General features: G+C 41.9%; 1 protein-coding gene across 3 annotated transcripts in view; it reads left to right on the forward strand.

Annotated features, from left to right (window-relative positions):
* Positions 1-23,759, forward strand: part of PLXDC2 (plexin domain containing 2) — a 402,203-nt gene that overhangs the window by 289,189 nt on the left and 89,255 nt on the right. For all 3 annotated transcript variants that reach the window (XM_074946054.1, XM_074946055.1, XM_074946056.1), the window contains exons 5-6: positions 10,839-10,961; positions 14,320-14,438. In XM_074946054.1, coding sequence (XP_074802155.1) covers positions 10,839-10,961; positions 14,320-14,438 — 242 coding nt within the window. The remainder of the gene's footprint in view (positions 1-10,838; positions 10,962-14,319; positions 14,439-23,759) is intronic.

Genomic DNA, 23,759 nt, shown 5'->3' on the forward strand with positions numbered 1-23,759 from the left:
TCAGAGTTTTTTACTGAAGTCAGTAGAGATCAAACATTTACACCTGCTAAGGACTGGCCCAATTATCCAAACTCTGCTTTTCCACCCTACAGAAAATTCTAAAACAAATGGAATTAAACCTATTTACCAAATATATTTGAAAGCATTTCTGTACAGATTGATTCCAAACAGATATCTTCCAACCTAATGAAAAGATGTGTTTGAAGGAGTAAAAGAAATTTTTATAACTCAAGGTTAAAATAGTTTCAGCAAATCTGTCTTTTACTGCCCAAAGAACTGCTTGGAAGGATTGTAGTGTTTTTTAGGAAGGAAATAAGTGGAGTATGGTGTAAATTCTCATGTCAGAGATACTTCACGAGTCATCTCACTTGCAGAACAAAACTGGAGTTCTTAGGTTCTCAGCAGTTAGGAGAAGTTTCTTCAAATCAGTGATGGTTTCTGAAAGAGTTCGAAATGAGCATATCTGGGATGATTAACCTCGAAAGAATTCTGATCACGTTTTATTAGGTCCTAAATTTTAAGATAATTGTTTTACAAAAACCTTTTGAAAGGAAGATATCTGTGTATGTGAATGGCTGATGTGGAACCATTTGCTTCAAAGGTGGCATGTTTAGGTGGCAAAATAAACCTTGAATCTTGATATTCTTCTCCATGACTTTTTCAGCAAACTGTCTTTGCCCTGTTAAGGTGGGATTTTTTGAGGTTTGAAGTCTTTAGATCACAGAGTTTTATCTAACAAGCTGAACTTGTGTTACAGTGTCTGCTTTTAACCTTAAACATTTCAGAGAAGATTGAGCTTCACTGCCTGTTTAAAGCAAAAATAAATAAATTCCTGTGCCAAATGTGTTGTGTTTTCTACAGTGCTCCTTTGCTGGATTTGACGCCATGTTAATGTTAAAATAACCATTCGGAAATCCTAGCTGAACCGTTATTTTGAATGTAACTTCTACTTTCTCCAGTCTTTTAACAGTAAATACTATTATTTTAAATACATTTCCCCTACATTTCCTTTAAAAAACATAGATGGAGAGTCATTCATTCCCCACAAGCATGCTTCATTTGGAAAGCTAATGGTTTCACCGATATACTTGTACAAATATTCTGAATTCCTATTCCACATATAAACTGTGTATAAATGCTCAATTGAGTGCATTTATATGAAACAGAACATATATTTAAATGTATATTTCAAATAACATTGAAATGCTTTAAATATATATTATTTTCTTACCTAAGAATATGGTAAATGTTATGCAAAGTCTGCAGAAGGCATACCATGTATTTTGCATACTGTTCACATAATATATTTGATTAAATGTACAAGAAAATTCTGGCTCACAAAGGAGCACAGTACTGAAAAAAAAACAAGTGCAGATGTTTGTACAGACAACTGTGCTAATCACCACCCAAATTCTGGCTGCTAATGGCAACAATGCTATCCATGTGCATATATCGGTGAAGGTATGGCGTCGGTAGCCTCTCAATATCTGCAGATTCAGCCATGTCTCCTCTTTTCCTACCCCCTCCCTCCCCCCGTAATTGCTTAAAAAAGCACAGAAGTGGGAAGGAGTTTTTGAAATAGTTCAGAAGCATTTGAACAAAAAGCACACGTAGCCCTCTGGACTCAGACTTTGCACATGTATACCACGTAGGGTGACCAGATGTCCCAATATTAGGGACTTTGCACATGTATGACACCTAAAGTTGCCAACTTTCTAATGGCACAAAACCGAACACCCCTGTCTCGCCCATTCCCTGAGGCTCTGCCAATGCCCTACCCCTTCTCCAAGGCCCTGGCCCGCTCACTCCATCCTTCCTCTCTCTGTCGCTCGCTCTCCCCCACCCTCAATCACTTTCACTAGGCTGGAGTAAGGGATAGGGGTGTGGGAGATGATGCAGGGTCCTGGCAGCGCTTACTGCGACTCCCAGGAAGCATCCGCCAGGTCTCTGAAGCTCCTAGGTGCATGGGTGGCCAGGGAGGCTTTGCACACTGCCCTCATGCCCACAGGCTGTGCCCCCGCAGTTCCCATTGGATGGGGTTCCGCGCACTGTCCTCGTGCCCACAGGCGCCACACCCGCAGCTCCGATTGGTTGCAGTTCCCAGTCAATGGGAGCTGCGGAGCTGGCACTGGAGGCAGGGTGCAGAGCCTCCCTGGCTGCCCGTTTGCCTAGAGGCTGCAGGGAGCTGGTGGCTGTTTCCGGGAGCCACGCGGACCTAGGGCAGGCTGGGAGACTGCCTTAGCCCCAGGCCCCTCCTGTGCCACCAACTGGACTTTTAACAGCCTGGTGGGCGGTTCCGACCGGAGCTGCCAGGGTCCCTTTTTGACCGGCCATTCCAGTCAAAAACTGGATGCCTGGCAACCCTAGCTGGGGATGGAGGGTTTGGGGTGCAGAAGGCAGCTCAAGGCTGGGCCAGGGGATTGGGTTGTGGTCGGGGTGAGGGCTCTGGCTGGGGGTGGGGCTGGGAATAAGGAGTTTGGAGTCCAGGAGTGAGCTCTGGGCTGGGCCAGGGGGTTGGAGTGTATTGGGGGGTGAGGGCCAGAGCCCCCTCCCTGCACCCCAACTACCTGCCCTAGCCTGGAGCCCCCTCTCTCACCCCAAAGCCCTCATACCCGGCCCCACCCCCAGCAGGAGCCCTCACCTCCCTGCCCCCCAACTCCCTGCCCCAGCCCGGAGTCCCGTCTCACACCCCAAACCCCACATCCCCAGCCCCACCCCCAGCTAGAGCCCTGACCCTCCCCACACACATCAACCCCTCAGCCCCAGCCCAGAGCCCCCTCCTTCACCCCAAACCCCTCATCCCCACCGCAGAGCCTGCACCCTCTCCTAGAGCCCTCACACCCTCCTGCATCCCAACCCCCTGCCCAGCCCGGTGAAAGTGAGTAAGGGTGGAGAAGAGTGAGTGATGGAGGAAGGGGGGATGGAACGAGCATTGGGCGGGGCCTCAGAGAAGGGGCAGGACTGGGGGTTCGGTTTTGTATTATTAGAAAGCTGGCAACCCTACTCTGTGTGCAAAGGGACCTGATCCGAAGCCCATGGAAGTCAGGGTGAGTCTTTCAGTTGATTTCAGTGGATTTTTGATCAGGCCCCAGCTGGGCATGTTGTGGTTTCTCCACCATGGGGGAATCCCTAGAACAGGTACAGTCAGCATTGCCAGTTCTATGCCAGCCCTCCAACAGCACCTAGAGTACAATTAGACTAAGGGTGGGTGATGGCCAGAATGCTCCTGCCCTTATGGGCTGTTATCAGCCAGCCCAAGTTAGTGTAACCTGATGCTGGCTCTGACTCATGCCAGGGACAAACTGGTGGCCCCAGAATCTGGGATATTAAAGAGGGCATAAAACCACCCCCCCCAGAGACCCAGCACAGGGATCATGTTGGAGCCGTGCAGACTGCTACCAGCTGGCATAGTTTATAGCAGCCCAAGATAGCTCTATAAACTATGCCGGGACCAGGGCAGAAATAGTCTGAGAATTCGGGAGCTTCAGCTATCTCCTTTACAGCTTCCCCTCTCTGCCCCATGCAGCGGTTTTAGCATGGATTTGGATGAAAATGATCAGTAGAGGCTGTGTACTTTCCCACTGATTAAATAAGGAAAATAAAAGGGAGAAATGAAAACAATCATTTCAATAGCACACAGCAAGATGGTACAGTGGGAATGAATATCTGCTATTACATCTCTGCTACCATGGCTGCTAATTTTTTAATATAAAATCACACAGATGACATCAGGGCTTCATAGCTGGTGTATCTCAGGCCATTGGGGTACAGGGGCAGATTTTTCTCCATTTCCAATTTTTTTGGAAATTCTTACGCCATTTTCCTTCTAATTTGTGTGCTGCTAGAACATAACTAATAAACCTGCAGTGAACTGACTAGCAACTCAGCCTCTGCCCAGTGGAAGTCTCTTTCATGCCAGACCTTTCACTCTACTGTCACTGCTGTTAGATGATTACTTTTCCAGCTTGCTAACCAGAGCTCTTTATCTTAGCAGGGCTTTGAACATATGGGGTCTGCCCCCGCAGTTCCCATTGGATGGGGTTCCACGCACTGCCCTTTTTTTTTTTTTTTTTTGCTCAACACTGATGATAACAAATGGGCATTTTCTTTACAAGGCAATCTGATTTTTGCATGTGTAAAGTGATGCTGTTTGTTTAGATTTTCTTTTAAAATGTGAGAAGAAAAGGAGTACTTGTGGCACCTTAGAGACTAACCAATTTATTTGAGCATAAGCTTTCGTGAGCTACAGCTCACTTCATCGGATGCTGTAGCTCACGAAAGCTTATGCTCAAATAAATTGGTTAGTCTCTAAGGTGCCACAAGTACTCCTTTTCTTTTTGCGAATACAGACTAACACGGCTGTTACTCTGAAACCTTTTAAAATGTGCTTCGAGCTCAAGGTGCATGTACCAATATATTTTTAAAATAAATACGTTTCCAATTGGCCCAATAGTCAGATTAACTATCCTTCCCAAGCCTAATACCTCCTCTTTAATCCACTGGCCATTAACCTGTCCTCTTGGGAAAGAGATGAACCTTGATATGTGCATTGGAAGTCAATGATTTCAGGCACACTCAGGCTGGCAGCCAGAGTGAATTCTAGAGCTCAAGTCTCTTCAGTGACAACTTCCTTTTTACAGCCCCATCATTCATCATCTGATTTCAGGTGCTGCAGTATTGCACAAGGGGAGAATGGTCTCTAATGTCACCAGACCCAATCCAGTTAGGGCTTTGTAGGTCACAAAACCAACTCTTGTATAGCACTGAAACATGAATACACATGTGCAGTAGGTGCAGAGCCAAGTATCACCATGTGGAGGCACCTGACATGCTGTATATTTTATTCTGGGGTATGCTATATGCATTTCATCTAATGCTCCAATTCAGCTCTTGTCATTTTCAGAGCTACAAGATCAAGAGAAAGACAATTACACTTTGTTATAGAGTCCTTCAGACAAATGTCAGAAAAATGCTTCTCTGCCTATATTTGTGAATAGATTATTACATTCCCAGTCCTGTCAAATGAACTGCTTGGTAATTGGAATAGAAGAGGACACTGTTTTATATATTTATTTTTAATAAAGGATGGTTTTGGTGAACTCACAAAGTTAAAGCCCTTCTATAAAAGCAATGACAGGAGTATTTCAAAATGGTATTCCGCATTCATTATCTATGTTCCTGTCACCTGGAGCCATGAAAACTTATTGTTGAAAGTGCAAGTGTCATGAAGTGGAAAGAATTTTTCATACGATGTTCTTGTTGATAGCTTTGTACAGCCAAGCAAATTTTTCCATTCAAGGGGTTTGTGTTTTCACTCAAGGATAACTAAACTAAACAGTGAATGCAGTGGGAGTGACTTAAGAGACGTAGATGGCGAGAATTGCCAAGTACATTATTGTCGTGTATTAAATATGCCATTTCAGTTGTCCGATTACACCTTTTCCCGCTGGCATTCTAAGTATCTTCAAATAAAATATCTTTGTTGAGCACCTACCATAAGCTTGCAAACAAACAAGTTCCTGTAAATGCCAGTCATTCAAATAAATGCCATAAAACATTACAAACTACATGTACACAGACAAAACCCTTGTAAATCCACATCTTGCAATAGCTTCAAAGAAAACCTGGACCATAATAGCTGAGCATCTGAAGTATGTGCACTCTGAATGGACTCCTTCAGACTCTTTTTTGCAATAATACTTCAGCTGAACTCTTTACTCAGTCGGATTTGTAACTGCTTTTTAGATACCACCAATTGTTCGAGCCAACCCACTACAGTATCCTGGAAATCACAATCTCAGCTTTTTATTTTGTTTATAATTCCGCAATGTACTTAAGCATGTGCCAAATGTAACCCTGAACATGTGAGTAGTCCCACTGAAGTCCATGCATGAACTCACATGCATAAAACTAGGTACATGTTTAAGTACTTTGCTGAATTGGCCTTAGAAAGGAGATTATTTCCAAGACAGAGTGTTTCATTCTTTTTACTTACCTGTGTAGCTCATGTTTTGGCATATCTTCAATGAAACAAAGGGTGCAGAAAAGTGGGAAACCTGTGTAGCCTAGTGACTAGAGCACTGAGCTGGGACTCAGGAAATGTGGGGGTTTTTTCGGCTCAGCTACTGGCTTACTGGTTGACCTGGAGCAAGTGCGTTCACCTCCCCATCCCCATCTGTAAAATGGGGACAGTGATCCTGACCTCCTTTGTAATGACCTTTGGAATCTACTGATGAAAAGTGCTGTAAAAGAGCTAGGTATTGTTATTTAATTATTTATTAAATGGCTTAGTTATTCACACTACGTAAAGCCGATATCCTACAATTTCCTTGAATTTGGTGAATAATGCAGGAAGCTTGTGTTGGGTGACTGGTGTCTAGGCATGCCTATTGAAGGTGAATAAAAGAGGAAAAAGCCAAATTCTACAATCCTTATGAAGGCAAACTGCCACTGATGTTTGAGAACCAATACTGGGCCTAATTCTGCCCTTGAATCAACTGATGAAAATCCCAAGTAACTCCAGTGAAACCGTTCAAGTGTGAATCTAGAGCAACCAGTGGAACAGAGAAATGACAAGAATGGCCCTCATTTGTGTGACCAAAACAGTTTGGTTTTGTCTTCTGTAAATGGAATTGAAATTTTGGAAATTGGCCCAGGTCAACTCTAAAAAGCTGGCCCACAACTTGTACTTCTCCATCAGTTTGTATACGTATGTTTGTATGTACATGTATACGCACACACCACATGAGATTTATCCTTTTTATTTCTGTACCATTCACCTGTACTTACTTTAGGTTTTGTTTATACTTGTTCTTGTTTTACATAGAGCTGTTTGTTATAACTTATAAAATCCTGAACAACAGAGTTTGATAAATTTCATCCGAACATTTTAGAGGCAGCTAGTATCTTGTTTCTAGCTTTAGTCCTTTTGGTTAGGTTTGCAAAAGAGCCCTCAAACTCTTCCCACAAAAGGAGGATTAAGTGGTTCAGGAAATTGTAGGTCTGGAAAATTCTTCCTTGACTATCAGAAAACTGGCTTACAGACAGTATAAGCCATTGCTTGCCAACTTTCTGTGAAAGCCCCTTCAGGGATAAGTTAAATTTATATGTGCTACATACTTGAAGTATTAATGGCAATGATAAAATATCAACAGTGGTTGCCTTTGAATCTCTGGGATGCTTTGAACTGACTTTGTGTTTCTTTCCAAATTGTTCTGAAGCATGACAGGAGTTCTCATTAGAATGACCTTTGTTCGGAACCTTCCTGGTTTCCAGTTATCATCACCCTTCCCTCCCCCTTTCCACTGTTATCTGTAGGAAAAATGTATCACTGGCAAACAAGTAGAAATATGCATTATGGCTACTAACTACCTGGATTAATTTATTTATTTACTTAAATATTCCAACAATTAAATTTTTGCCTTGTATTTTGTACCTGGCCTGAGTATTAGTTGTGATGGTAATGTTTACAAATGTGAATTGGGATGAGAGGGTGTGCAAGCATATAAGGACACGAGTTATACCAGGAATGAATTTGAGGTGCAAGGTGTTAAAAGGTAATCCTGATACATGAATGTGACTTTCAAGATTGTATATATCATCTTCAGAATATTAGGGGTGTGGTTGTAGGTATATAGATCCAGCCAAGAATATGACAAAAGGCATGTACGTGTTACCTCAGGGACCATTAGCACTCAAGTGCTGAATGAAACCAGAGATATTTAAAATGTCTGAATAAGCCAGAGGGAGAATGCTTCTTAAATGTAACTCTCTTGAGAAACAAACAGCAAGACCTGTGAACTAATAAAAATGCATTTTAGTGACTGTTGTCTGGTAGGATTTCTGCTTAACCTAAGAAGACATATGGTAGAATACAAGTCTTATTGAAAATCCATTTGCAATGGAACATCTGAAAAGTTTAGATTTTAAGTGACCAAAAAAGCACATGAAGAAAAGGTGAGGAAAGAAGAAATTACAGTTTTTTATAAGCAGTGAGAATTAATTGTTTTCTACCAGTTCACAAAAGTGAACGTTGTAAAAGATAGGTTTCAGAGTAACAGCCGTGTTAGTCTGTATTCGCAAAAAGAAAAGGAGGACTTGTGGCACCTTAGAGACTAACCAATTTATTTGAGCATGAGCTTTCGTGAGCTACAGCTCACTTCATGGGATGCATACTGTGGAAATTGCAGAAGACATTATATACACAGACACCATGAAACAATACCTCCTCCCACCCCCACTCTCCTGGAGTGTGGGTTGGGAGGAGGTATTGTTTCATGGTGTCTGTGTATATAATGTCTTCTGCAATTTCCACAGTATGCATCCGATGAAGTGAGCTGTAGCTCACGAAAGCTCATGCTCAAATAAATTGGTTAGTCTCTAAGGTGCCACAAGTCCTCCTTTTCTTTTTGCGAATACAGACTAACACGGCTGTTACTCTGAAACCTATCTTTTACAACGTTCACTTTTGTGAACTGGTAGAAAACAATTAATTCTCACTGCTTATAAAAAACTGTAATTTCTTAAATTGGTTAGTCTCTAAGGTGCCACAAGTCCTCCTTTTCTTTTTGTTGTAAAAGATGTTTGGGTTTGTTTTGTCTGTCTCTGTGAACCTCTGAAAACCAGGTCACCTGCAGGTAGGGACCTAAATATAGATTTAGGAGCTGAATAGTAGACATCCAGGTTTTAGAATATTACCATCATTTGAAACTATGAAACTGCAAACTGTGTTTTAAAAGAAAACAAAGGCAAATGAATCCTCTAATCCAGCCCATGGGAATGTAGGATGTTTCCTAGAGTATATTTTCTGATGTTTTGTCCAGCATAGTTTTTGAATTAATGCATTTTCTAACATTTCAGCAAGGGATTGCCTCATGATATTTGGTGATAACTGCTACTAGCCAGGCAGGTTGGTTTTTTTAAATACCCTCTCTAGTCACTGCATAGTGCAACATGTAAAACTGTATATCTGACAAACTCAGTTATACTGTGCAAGCATTTGGTTAAAAGGGGTCAGGAAAAAATTGTTAGTGAAGATAGCCTGTTTAACAACATGAGATGGGAGAGGTGGCTATGGTATGGACTGGGACTCAGGAGATATGAGTTAAATTCCTTGCTCTGCCACAGAATTACTGTGTGACCTTGGATAACTCATCTAATCTCTCTGTGTCTTGCTTTCCTGTGACAGAAGTGGAGTTGTGCTATAATAATTTATGAATACTTCATGTTGACTAGAGTTGACTGGAAAACAGATTTTCTGTCCCTTGGGAAAATGAGAGGGTTCCAGATTTTTTGTTGTTGTTCTGAAATGTCAAACCTTGGATTTCCTGTGAAGGGAAATATCCTGATTTGGGAACATAAAGGTGCCACCACCTATCTCAGGTATCTCTGTCCCTCTATGCTGTTCCTTCTTCCTGTGTTGCATCCAGATAACACAGAGGGGGAAGAAAGCCCCACCCCACCCCCCAGACTGGAGATGGGAGGGTGAGTAGGGGGAAGGGAAATCCATGTGCCTGAGACAGGAAGGAACATATTCACTGTCACCATTGCTGCTACACCACTCTTCCCATCAAAACTTTCATCAAAGGTGACATGTTCCTGCAAAACAGCATTTTCTGATGGAAAATGATCTTGTTAGAAATTTTTTCAACCGTTCTAATGTTGGCCTGTTTTTTGGGATGTTTACTGTTTGGATATATTGGTTTAGCATCATAGGAGGCAGAAAGGAAAAGCAAGCAGGAAGGAAACAATGGCTCAAGATAAACCGCCCCTCAGTAAACTCTAAAGGGTCCTTAAGAGACAATGTCCAAACTATTAGCTGTGAAGTATCTACTCCTGGCTCCAGCCAGCTTACAGAACCAATTTTGACAAGCAGGGCCAAAGCCTGGGAATTGACAAGCAAAAAGATAACAGTTTAGAAAGATTTCAGAGTGATAGCCGTGTTAGTCTGTATCAGCAAAAACAACGAGGAGTCCTTTTGGCACCTTCGAGACTAACAAATGTATTTGGGCATAAGCTTTTGTGGGCTAAAACCCACTTCATCAGATGCATGGAATGAAAAAAACAGAAAGCAGAATATATATTATAGTACATGAAAAGATGGGCATTGCCTTACCAAGTGCGGGGCCAGTGCTAATGAGCCAGTTCAGTTAAGGTGGAAGTGGCCTATTCTCAACAGTTGACTGTTGTAAGGTGCGCAGTGTAGCCGCTCTTTATCACTAGGAGAGAGCTCTCCCAGCGACAAAATAAAACCACCCCCAACAAGGGGCGGTAGTTTTGTTGACGGGAGAATGTCTCCTGACGACGAAGCACTGTGTACACCGGTGCTTTTCATCACCCCCGAGCAACAAAAGTTTTGAATGACAAAAGTGCAGTGTAGACAAAGCCTTACTGTGTGTCTTACAAAAAGAAGGTGTGGTCTCATCCCTGAAGAGCTGACAGCTGAAAAGACAAAACAGGCAGACTAATGAAGGGGGGAGGGGATCAACACATGAGGAAAGTAGCAAAGATGGTAACTGGCTGCATTTTGATAATGCCTGCTTTACGCAGCCCTTCTGAGTTTCGCCCCAGAACAGAAAATATCCTTCCCTGTACAGTGAGTTTCGATCTGTTTTTCTGCCACTATGAAAATCTGCTCCTTGAAATGATTCCTCCTTTGTTCAGAGCTCCTTCTGATTGCTCTCATGAAACTTTTTGTGCCTTTTATTCTGTTATTTAATTTACTGTTAGAAGTTGGCGATGGGATTAATTTATCTTTAAAACTCTGGCAATATCTAGTTAAATCAGACATTTATTAAATCTTTTTAGAAATTACTGATTTTTTTTCTTCTTTATTGCAGGTTTCATATATACTGGAGAAGTTGTGCATCGAATGCTAACAGCTACGCAATACATTGCACCCTTGATGGCAAATTTTGACCCCAGTGTGTCAAGAAATTCAACAGTGAGATACTTTGATAATGGTATGTGATAGTCCTACAAAAATGAATTTGTCTATCCCTTGGCTATTTATATTTTCCTAAATAGCTTTAAAAAAAAAGGATGAAGACTACTCAAAATATTGTATGTGGCTGATAGGTCATCTAAAGAATGTGGTTAAATATTCGTAAAATGGATTCTAAAACATGGTTAAACATTCATGAATGGATTGTATTAAATGGTTTTAAAAAATCCCACAAATGCTAGAACATGTAACACCACTTCTAGACTTGAAATATACTTTATCATTTTAAAGAGGAAAATCTATCTCCTGCCAAGGTACATAGCCCTCTTGATTCATTTGTGTAGTAAGTCCTGTCCACCCAGTAGCTCTAAAGAAAATAGCCTTGTGAGATGTAATATTAAGCATACACAGAGGCAGGGTATGTATGAGGTTAATAAACCCATCACTGATTAAATGTGCAGTGTTTCCCAGTATAGGAGTATAGCAGTCCTTCATAGGAAAATCTGAAAAGCTAAAAAGCAAAGTGAAATGTTATACTGAGGGCTACTCTTTGGGATACATTTCTAAAGCATTAACTGTGAGGACTGTAGTCATGTTGTCTGTTAAAAATCAGCATTTTGAAAGCTTGATCCTCTGCGATGAAATGACATCTAGTGCCTTAACTCTGATCTCTAGTGGCAAATCTAGTGATGCCACACAAGATACTGATTCTATATTTCATATTTAAAATGTTAGGGTACAATTTTAAAACATTTATGCTTAAAATTAGGCATTTACAGCCAATATTTTCAACAGCAGGAGCCTAAAATTAGAAAGACTGCTTTATATTTATATTTATGTTTACATTAATAGGGACTATCCCTATTCCTGAGATGGGAGACTGGCTGGTCCTGGAAGTGCCCACTCTACAAAACATTCCTTTTGTATTTGCTTTCCATGAATATTCTAACAAATGAATTTATGGGGAGGAGAGTGAATTCTAAGCACGTTTTATGGAATGTTTATGACAACATTTCATGTTTGTAATCATGAGAACTTATCACCAAAAAACTTATCTTGAAAGTTATGCTCATCCAATCAGAAATCAGCCATGTAATATGTCAATCACAGTCCAGTAATTTTTTGAAGAATTTATTTGCCAAAAACATTCGAATAAATACATTTGACAAAACCATGCTCCCTTTGGAGACGATGTACAAAGAGAAAAGTGGTGGCATTCATGCAATAAATTATTTGACATGAATTGTTCTGCCAGCTGTGGTCCTAACATAACAGTGTGTTTGGTCAGCTATTTTATTTCTTCTTAATTCAACTGATGGACAGTGGAGTCATCTTTTTAGTGATGTTTGCTGAGAAAGAAAAAGGCTATATGGAGAATTTCCATTATCATGAATTGTTAATCCAGGTATACAACCAGTTAGGAGCTATTGTTGAACCTGGACTGTTGATGTAGCACTACGTATTTGTATCTATATATGTGTGTGTGTATGTTATATGTCATATACATGAATGACAAATGCAAATTCCTGCAGATATAATGGAGCTGTCAAGTACAGGTGTGCCATAAACTGAGGGATACCTGGCTAACTGAAAGGGATCTGAATGTCCTTGAGGAGGAACTTCTTATGCTCCATACCTCCCTAACATAATTCCTTGATGCCTGGGTGGGGCAGACGCCCTTACATTGCCCTTAAAGTGAAGGGGTTGGGCAATTGCCTCAGAGTATGTGTCCACCCTTGGAAGTAGCTAATATTTCCATAGCCATGAACTTCTGCTGTGCTGTATGTGCTTTAGGACCAAGGATTTGGCTGGTTACTGTAGATGAAAAGAAATAGAACAAGTTACATCATCAGCCACTTAATTCTGTTTTTGCCTTTGTCATTCTCCCTCTGCTGTTTCTCCTTGAAGCACATTAGTTACTTTGGAAATAATTCTGTATCAGTATGGGTAGAGCTTAGTGACCTACCCATGTTGTTACCTCTCATGGAACCCAGCCCAGCAGACAGCTCCCCGGGGAAAAAAGAGCCAGTGCCACAGAGGCTGCTGACTCCCACTTTTGCACGGGAGGGCTGAGATCCATATGGATATGGGGAGCAGAGTCCGGCCCATTGATGGATTTTTGTTTGTAACATTATGCAGGTGAAAATGAATCCTGAAATGGGAAAAGTCCTTTTAAAATTGAAATTTAAAATAATCTACTTAGCATTTAAAAATGAGCTTGCACGCTTATTGCTGTCTATGAAGAATACATTGCATACAGCATTGATTTATGCAGTAAGGCCATGAAATATACACTTGCAAATGATGTGATAGATTTGCATGTTCATAGTTTCCTAAAACATATTGGCAAAAAACAGGCATATAAACTATTGTGCGGAAGATCTGTGGCTGAGGAGTTTGCAGGATTCATCAAAGATGTGTTGAGTTCGAGGCACATTGACCCACCTTGAAGCATCCTTGTGACACTACAGCAAGAAATGAAATAGAGGTTTTCTGAACCAAAGCACATAACTCCCATTAGTGTTAAAGGGAGATGTGAACGGGGGGGAGGATATAGTCCTAAATATGAAAAAGACATTTTCAGTTAACACTGTTTTGGTGATAAATTCCTTTCAGCCTAGCTCCCTGAACCTCTCACCATCTGTAAAACATGTTTGCAGGGCATCTGAGTCACTTGAGGGTACATTTTTAGTGTGGTGCATGGGGGTCCAGCCAGACAGCTCCCATGGATATTAATAGGCCTTTTGCAACTAAATCTCTGCACACCTAACTCAACATTTACCCCCATCTATGGCTTTTTAGTGGCTTTAATTTAGACTGCATAGTTAATATTTATTGCCAACCCCTAGTATTTTTCAGCTTTCAGAAACACAGTGAAACCTAATATTGTAGAGAAAAAATAATGTTGTTTATATTGCTGCATTGTAATGGAGGAAACTGAATACCTTAAATAATCACTTTTTCAATACCAGCAATTCCATTAACTTTTCAACCTTGATAGCCATTGAGTTATAGGATAAATGAAGGACACTGGTCTTGTGGTTAAAGCAGCAAACTTGGAGTAGGAATACTGGGTTCTGTTCTTGATTATTGACACTGACTCACTCCATGACTTTAGGCAAGTTCCTTAATCTGTCTTGACTCAAATGCATCTATATAATTGATATAATTAATTATAACACTGTAATAAACATGTTACAAGAGAGTTTGGTGCTCAAGTAATGTTTATGAGATCTTTGGTGCTTTGAGGTCTTTGGCTGAAATATGATATATAGGGACAAAGTATTGTTTTTATTTAATATAATTTCAGTAAATGCTTACACTAATGTTAATGAATATTTTTCTCATGTTTTTCTTCCCCTCTCTGGGGCTCGCAGGCACAGCACTTGTTGTCCAATGGGATCATGTACATCTGCAGGATAATTACAACCTAGGCAGTTTCACTTTTCAGGCTACCCTTCTCAATGATGGGCGTATCATTTTTGGATATAAAGAAGTAAGTTGGGTCTGAAAACCATCATTTGAATAATTGTATCACTTTACAATCCCACAATTTCTGTCTGTCAGGACCTACTCTGTATAATTTTTATTTTGGTTACTTGAAAGTTCAAATGTGTCAAAATCACTTTTATATTTTGTTACACATAAGATCCCTGTTCTGCTGAAACTTGAATTCCTTTGTAAAGCTGAAGGCCATATGATTACCTTGAATATCATAGTTGGTGAATTTCATTTGACTCTAAGATAATCCTTCTCTGGATGTTTTCAGTGCTGATTGTTTAGTAAAGTCCTAGTAGGGGTTGGGAGGTGGAATCTAATTTGATTCCCGGATCCAACTTGTAATTTCTTAGATAAATATTTTCTAGAAAGTGGCTTGCAAATGCACTTTGAATTTGAGAGAGGCACATTTTGTAAATTAAACTAGTGACCATTATAATGGTAACCATTGTAGTCATTACTTCCCATTCTCCTGTGTCCTGAATGTTGTGTCACTATTTACACCTGTGCAGAGTGGGTGTCAGAGACTGTCATTTTGATTTGGTAACATTTTACAGTCATTTCACACTCATTTTGTATAGGTGTAAATAATAATGAAAGGAGCCAGGCACTCTGATACCACCACATTTGCTCCAAAGATAAAATTCAGAATCAGAACACACATCTAAACACACTTAAAAACTTTCTTCTCTAAAGAAGGAAACTCCACCAGAGAAGTAGATCGCATCATGGAAAAGGCTACCAAATACCCCAGGAGAGCCTGCTTCAATAGAGAAGAAAAACTCAGACCCCTAGCTGCCACCTTCCACATCACACTGCAACCCATATAGAATCATAGAATATTAGGGTTGGAAGAGACCTCAGGAGGTCATCTAGTCCAATCCCCTGCTCAAAGCAGGACCAACACCAACTAAATCATCCCAGGCAGGGCTTTGTCAAGCTGGGCTTTAAAGACCTCTAAGGATGGAGATTCTACCACCTCCCTAGGTAATCCATTCCAGTGCTTCACCACCCTCCTAGTGAAATAGTGTTTCCTAATATCCAACCTAGACCTTCTCCACTGCAACTTGAGACCATTGCTTCTTGTTCTGTCATCTGCCACCACTGATTACAGCCTACCTCCATCCTCTTTTGAACCCCCCCTTCAGGTAGTTGAAGGCTGCCATCAAATCCCCCCCTCACTCTTCTCTTCTGCAGACTAAATAACCCCAGTTCCCTCAGACCTCTCCTCATAAGTCATGTGGGGATCCTCAAACAGTTACAATCCATATTTGATGGGCACCACATCCTGAAAAAAATAATTGTTGAACTTAGTCTTCTGGCCATCAGACAACCCCCCCAATCTTTCCCAGCTCATCATCAGAAGCAAGCTCCACACAGACTAGGACCCATGAACTCAAAGCAGCACTAGACCCTGCCAGTAACCACTGCTATGACGATCAATCCCCCCTTCTCTCTCCCCATCTTTCAAGATTCATGGGTCCTACATGAATACAACGTGTGGTATACTCATCCAGTGCACTAAATCCTCCAACAGCAACTATGTGGGTGAAACCAGACAATTACTGTGCTCTTGAATGAACTCACACAGAAAAAATGATAAAAGAGAAAAACGCCATATCACCTGTGGGCAGGCACTGCATAACTGATCTTTCAATACTTGTCCTCCAAGGAAATCTGCTTAACATCTTCTAAAGGTGAGCGTGGGAGCTTAAATGTATAACTCCACTAGACACCAGGGACTGAACAGGGACACTGGTTTTATGTCTCATTACAGCAATTTGTCACACACCATACTGCCTGCTACTCTTAATTGCCTACTTCAAAACACTGTACATAACAATCTAACTCCCAGTTGCCCACTTCATTTCACGTGACTACTTCCAACATGCATTACCTCTTCTGCTGGACAATCTGTCCCATCTTGTATTTAGCTCAGACACTCTGCTTCCTTTCCCAGACCTGAGGAAGAGCCCTGTGTATCTTGAAAGCTTGTACCTTCCACCAGCAGAAAGTTGGTCCAATAAAAGATATTACTTCACCTACCTTGTCTCTCTCATAACCTGGAAGCAACATGGCTACAAGAACATTGCAAAGTACAAAAGTTAGACATGTGGCAAAAAAGTTGGCCAATAATACTGGGAGACAGAGTTAACTGTTATCTATAAAGAATCAAGCTTAAAAATAACTGACTACATGCTTCAGGATATTGGGAGTGGAGTGGAAACTAAGGCACCTTACCTGAAGCTTTCACCTCTTGCTCCTATTTATTCAAACCATCTGAGATTTCCTTTTACATATCCTTCTTTCTGTCATCCTAGCCCACTACAGGCCTTCTGACCCCATAAATACTGTGATGTATTGAAGCAAGGTCTCCGGTCCAGCTTAACTGGGTTCTAGAGAGCTGTGCTATTAAAATCTTGCATATTCTGTGGACTCCCTGGTCAGATATACTCCAGAGGTATTGAGATCAATGCTTACCTTCAAAGCCCAAGGAAACTCTGAAGTCATGTGTTGAAAACAGCAGCTAGCCCAGCAGAGATTGTTAGCACTACTGAGACTCCACAATGTGTTCCAGGAAAATCAGTAGGTAATTTGGGTTTGGGAAGAGGGACCTAGGTACCCGAAAATTTTCAAAACTAAGTATTTAAGTTCTCTACGAAATATGGGCTTGGGTTTAGTCTAGTTCTTTTTTTCTCTGAACTTATTTATCCATCCCTAAAAAAGTATTTTTATCATCATCTCTTCTAGTGTAAGGGTTCCGGTGGCACCTTAAAGACTAACAGATTTATTTGGAAAAAGCTTTCGTGGGTAAAAAACCACTTCTTCAGATGCATGGAGTGAAAATTTCACTCCATTTTCACTCCATCCAGCTGAAGCAGTGGTTTTTTACCCACGAAAGCTTATGCCCAAATAAATCTGGTAGTCTTTAAGGTGCCACCGGACTCCTTGTTGTTTTTGTGCTTACAGACTAACACGGCTACCCCCTGATACTTTTCTAGTGTATCTTTCTGATATTCCTTTCGCATTATAATATCAGAATTGATTTACAAGAATGTAAATATGCTTTGTATAAGCCAAAGACTTCTGTGTATTATAAATTCCTTTCAGGAAATAAACTAGAAAGATTTTCAAGTAAGCTGAATGTTTATTTTTTAACATTTTAGTTTGTTTACTGTGTACACATTTTCTCTTTGAATGCTGCTTTGCTAATACGTAATGTTATTCAGCATGCAGAACCTCATTGAAAGTGTATTATATTGTCTAACTAATGCAGTTTACATTAATGAATATTTTACTGGTAGTCTGTAATGCTTAGGACACACTGAAGTGATAATTCAGTTTTGCCAGTAGAGGATATTAATAAACAATCTGCTGGGGAATGTGCTTATGTATGTTTTAATAGGGACTGCCCTCTCCTTCTATAGTAAATCTCAGAGAAGGTCAGTTTTCAAGAGCTTTACAGTTTATTAAAGAAAACAGCTTTTTAATCCAGTCTTCTGTTGGAAGTACTTAAAGCTAATGTTCCTTAGGCCAGGTCTACACTACAGAGTAGGGTAGACATGAGGCAGCTTACATCAACCTAACTCTGTAAGTGTCTACATTATAGCATTTCTCCCGCCGATTTAAGTCCCCCACTACACTGACCTAATAATTTCACTTCCACAAGAGGTGTAGCGCTTTGGTCGATGTATTTAGGGCGACGCAGTGTCTGTATACTGTGTTACTTACATTGCCTGTCAGGCTGGATTCTCAGCTCAGCACAGAGCTCCCAGCTGGGAGCCCGGCTGCCAGGTGCTGAGAGCCTGGGCTCTCGGTTCCCTGCAGATCTCCCAGCTGGAGCCCATGGGCAGCCGGGCTCCCAACTGGAAGTTCTGCGAGAGCTGAGAGCCCAGGCTCTCAGCACCGGGCAGCCAGGCTCCCAGCTGGTAGCTCCACACCGAGCTGAGAACCTGGGCTCTCAACCGCACCCTCCTACCCCTCTGAAGTCGATGCGGTGCTTCTGGTGAGGACGTGCACCACCGACAGAAGGAGGGTAGTGTGGACATGAAAAACTGCAGTACAGTAGAAACTCAGAGATAAGACTACCAGAGTTATGGACTGATTGGTCAACCGCACACCATGTGAAACTGAAAGTAACCAATAAGGCAGCAGTAGAGACCCCTGCGCCCCTCCAAAAGAGCAAATACTGTTATGTGCCTGTATTGCATCTTAAAGGTAGGCAGATCTGGGCTGCCTATCCCCTCCGCCACGCATGCGGCAGCCACTTACAACTAGGAGGTAAAGACGCTGGGGCTGCCAGCCCAAGAGAACCAGAGCCAGCAGAGCAGGAGCAGCGCTGAGGTCAGCCTGGGGGAGGGGGATGCACTGTTTTCACCCTCCCACCCCTGGTCAAGAGGGGGACATGCTGTTTTCACCCTCCCTCCCGCGGCTGGGAGGGGAACAAGCTTGCAAACTCGGTCCAACACAGGGAAAGAAACAGCCTGCAAGGAAGCTGCTGGTGCTGTGGAGGGAGCTCAGCTGCTGCTGGAGCCTGGCCTGGAGTGTCAGCTGCTGGATCTAGAGCCCGAACTGTGCTTTGTTCAGAGTTACGAACCTCCATTCCCAAGGTGTCCATAATTCTGAGGTTCTACTGTAATCAATGTGGTAGCTGTAGGTCAACCTAACATAGGTTGACTTAATTGTGTAGTGCAGACAAGGCCTTAGTGTAATATTTACTGTTTCTGTCTTTAGGTGTAATTAATGCATGGCCAGTGCAAATTAACCAGAGGTGTCAATGGCTCTCTGAATGTTTGAGGACATTTTTCTACATTTCATTGACATGAAGGCTGTCTCTGTTTGTTTAGATAGTAATGGTCCTTCAGTCATGTAACTATCCAGAAACCATTATAAAAGTTGAAACACTTGCTGAAATTGCAGAATATCTGAAGCCAGCAAATAGTTCTAAGAGAGACATGCTGTCAAGTTCCTCTCTCTTCTGAGAGGGGACAGTGGTTAATACAGATGTATAATGTCGGCATTTAGATTAAGTGAATGCTCTTGCTGTTTATGCTGGAAAATATTTTGTTTTAGGTAACAAAGTTTAAAAACTCACTGTTGCTTCATGAAAAATCAGAAAAATATTCACTTCAAAGACAGTTCTGCTTACATAATGGGTGGGGGGGGTTGGGGTTTTTTTGCATTTCTCTTCCTCTTCTTATTACTCTGGATATTTACATGGAAACGAGATTTTAGTTTTTAGGATTTTACCTGTTTCTCTGTCTCACTTCTCATTTAAAAATATCATCCCTTGTTTGTGGTTTAACATCACAGTTGGCTGATGTGAAAATGATTAAGAGATCACATAAAGAGTATTGGGATTTTAGGTGAATACAGTTTAGACAAGACCATAAGGAGCTAAGATCTGGTTTTCATGTAAATATTTCTAGTGATATAAAATCAAAGAAGAAATATTTACTGTAAGATAAATACAGTAACTCCTCACTTAAAGTCCTTCCGGTTAATGTTTCGTTCTTATGTTGCTGATCAATTAGGAACATGCTTGTTTAAAGTTGCGCAATGCCCCCTTTTAATCTTGTTTGGCAGCCGCCTGCTTTGTCCACTGCTTGCAGAAAGAGCAGCCCGTTGCAGCCAGGTGGGGGGGCTTGGAACCAGGGTTGACTGGCAGCCCCCCTATCAGCTCCCCGTTCCCCTAAGTTCCCTGTGCGACAGCCGCCCAGCAGACTATCAATTTCCGGGCAGTTCAGCTGTTCCTCCGCCTACTGCCATGTGCTGCTCCTGCCCTCTGCCTTAGAGCTGCTCCTCCTGCTTGCTGTGCGGGGGATGGGTGAGGGGGAAAGGGGTGCTAATGTCAGGGTATCCCCCTTCCTGCCCCCCTCCGTCACCCCATCCACAGAGTGGGAGAGGGGGAGACAACAAACAGGACAGGGCTCAGGACCGAAGCAGCATCAGCTGCTGTCTCAACTTGCTTATCTACTTTAAAAGGCAGTGTACTTAGAGTGGGGTCAGCGTACTGAAAGGGGCAATGCACGTCTCTCTCTCACACACAAGGTGTGTGTCTCGGTCTCTCTCTGCCACTCTGTCTCCCCTCCCTCCATTCATGCTGCCTTATAGAGTGTGAGGATACATTAACAACAATGTTTTAACCCTTGAGGGCTCAGCCAAGTGCAAGTTCATCATTTAGCAGTAAGGCATTCCCTGCTTTTTCCCACCCTCTGACACCACCACCTCAACCAAGATCCACAATCATCATTGTACAGTATTAAATTGTTTACAACTTATACTGTGTGCGTGTGTGTGTGTGTGTATATATAGTCTTTTGTCTGGCGAAAAAAAATTTCCTGGAACCTAACCCCCCCATTTACATTAATTCTTATGGGGAAACTGGATTCTCTTAACATCATTTCGATTAAAGTAGCATTTTTCAGGAACATAACTACAATGTTAAGCGATGAGTTACTGTAGGCCAGAATGGCTTGAAATAGAATATATTCCAAAGTTTAAAGTGAAAATTCAGCTTCTCTTTAAAACAATATTAGGGGTGGGAGTGATGCATATACTCCTCAAATATAATAAAATACACAATTATTAATAATTCCTTCTTCAGTGATGATGTTTTATGCAGTTCAGTGGACAGATTAATGCGCTAATGTCTATACAGAGGTTTGAAGATGAAAAGTACTATATAAAATATTAGGTATTACTAATTATTATTCTAGACCATACTCTGGGTCTTATATTTGACATGGAATTAGATTGGGGGAATATGATAATTATATCCTTCTTAGCGCCTTCTTCAGAATAAGCTCAGAGCATTGTGTAACTTTCTGGGGGGGCAAAGAATCTATTTCACTGGTCTGGCTTCCAAGAAAGATGAACCCAAACAGGGACTTCAGAACTGTTGAATGGAAAATACTGCTCACTTTAATACTGTCAATGGCTTTTTGCAACTAATACAGTGCTCTCGAGAATCTAGATCTCTCCTTTTCCAGTATTGTCTGCATAGGTCATCATGGCATACAGACATCCTAGGGAGGACATTGGTATTGGAAAGCTTATTCCCAAACTGGCCACTTGTAGAAGAGAGAGTTTTGTGTTGGCCATGGTGGAAGCTAAAATAGGCTTTTAGGGTTTGTTTTTTTTAAAATTTGCCCTTCAAGTGTCGTCCCACAGTGCTCCTGCCACCTTTCAGCAACCATTCTCACAGCTTAAAGCCACTAGGTGACACAGTTTTCGGCTAGTATTATATACACAGTACCTTCCCTACCCTCCCAAGGGGGGAAGCAGGGAAATTGAAGGTGTTTATACCACCTATATATGACTACAGTTCTCAATGTTCTCAGTCATCATTTATTGGAAATCTAATGGGTTTGTCTGCTGGATTTTACTAACAAGGCATAATAGTGAGAGAGCCTATTATTAGCTGGTATTTTGCTCAGAAGATGTTTAATCTATATAAGATGTTACTGATAGAAATAAATTACAAAAAGACTGAAATAGCCTGCCCTGTAACATAGGTCTGACTCTCCCTCACAAGAAAAATATATTGTGTGCATATGTATATTTAATGAAGAGGATGTTTTTCTTTGGCTAATTATATTATATGAATTACCAGTCTACTTCAACTGGACCATTGTTTTGTAACATTAATCATTTGACATAAGCTATATTCCACTTTGAAGAGTTGGCCTAACTGACTTACTGTATTTAACTTCATTTCCTTGGAGAATGCCCTTCCTAATCCTAAAACCTCATTCAAAGCCTTCTGTTTAAAAGCAATCAGTCATAGGACAGGGTTTCTCCTCAGCTTCAAAACATACACTGCCTTGCCCAGCCTCCTTCAAACCTGTTTATTTTTCAAACATAAGCAAACCAAACCCAGGCAGTTCCTCAGTTCACACTTCTCAGCCAGCTCCCTGCTCCTTCTGGAACACCTGCCCCAGAGCTGGTGCTAGGCATAATCAAACTAAGCAATTGCTTAGGACACCAATCAGCTCAAGGGGGCCTCCTATTCACTTTTTATTGTAAAAACTTGCCTGTTTTAGTCTTGGGGGGAGGATATTCCTGATTAGGGACCCCAGTGGGCTACTACTAGCTCTGACCACCCCCTTACTCCAGGACCCCACTACTTGAGCTAGCTCCATTCCTCTGTGGCTGTTTTCCAGTCAGAGCTTGTCCCAATCACTCCTTCCCCATTCCTGGCCTCACAAAACATTCCTTATATACTCCGGGGCTCCCACTTCTGAAACTGGACCCCAGATTTTCCCTCTCCAACCCAAACATTCATTTCACGTAACCCAAGCATTCCAAAAACCATTTCCCAGGACAGATACATTCATTGACAGCACAGAGGGTTTCCCACGTCCCACAGGAACAAACCCTTAATCCCAGTCCTTCTCAGTCCCGTGCAGTGGGGCCAAGGACACATACTCTGTCTCACCAGGCACAATCAATATAAATCGCATCTTCTTCTCTGACCCTTATTAGTGTTTTTTCCTGTAGCTGCTCCAACTCTCCTTTCAGCTGGCTCATCTCATAGGCCATGTCTATTCTACAAAGTTAAGTCGACTTTATGTAAGTCGACATTGAGCCTCTGATTTAAGCAAGTCAGTCTTGCGTGTCCACACTATGCTCGTTGTGTCGACAGAGTGCATCCTCACTAGCAGGGCTTGCATCGACACACGGAAAACTGAACTGTGGGTAGCTATCCCACAGTGGTGCCTTCCCCAGCATCATGCTCCTCTGCCAACTGGTCCTGTGAAGGGATGGGCTCCAGGCTTAAAAATATATCTTGGCTGTCGGGGAGAATGGATCCTCCGCTTGCCTGCCGCACATTCTCCTCTTCTTCCTCCTCGTTGTTGCTCAAGTTCTCCCAGGGCTCCTGGGAGGTATCCATGGAGTGTTTTGGGGTAGTGGTGGGGTCTCTGCTGAAAATCGCATGCAGCTCCTCATAAAAGCAGCATGTCTGTGGGGCAGAACCAGAGCGACTTTGTCTTCTTTTGCCTTGTCTTCTGGTACGCTTGCCAAAGCTCCTTTATTTTCACGCAGCACTGCTGCATGTCCCTGGTGTAGCCCTTTTCCCCTATCCCCTGCACGATCTTGGCATAGATGTCAGCGTTTCTTCTGCTGGATCGGAGCTCTGCCTGCACAGACTCTTCTCCCCACACAGCAATAAGATCCAGCACCTCCTGTGTACTCCAGGCTGGAGTGTGTTTGCGGCCTTGAGTCTCCATGATCAGCTGTGCTGGCAAGCTCTTCGCGAGCTCTTCTGATTTACGGGAGATAATGCTGCCCGCTTCTTATTTACAATGTCAACTGA

Source organism: Natator depressus, chromosome 2 (assembly GCF_965152275.1).
Source record: "Natator depressus isolate rNatDep1 chromosome 2, rNatDep2.hap1, whole genome shotgun sequence".
Lineage (NCBI taxonomy): Eukaryota > Metazoa > Chordata > Testudines > Cheloniidae > Natator > Natator depressus.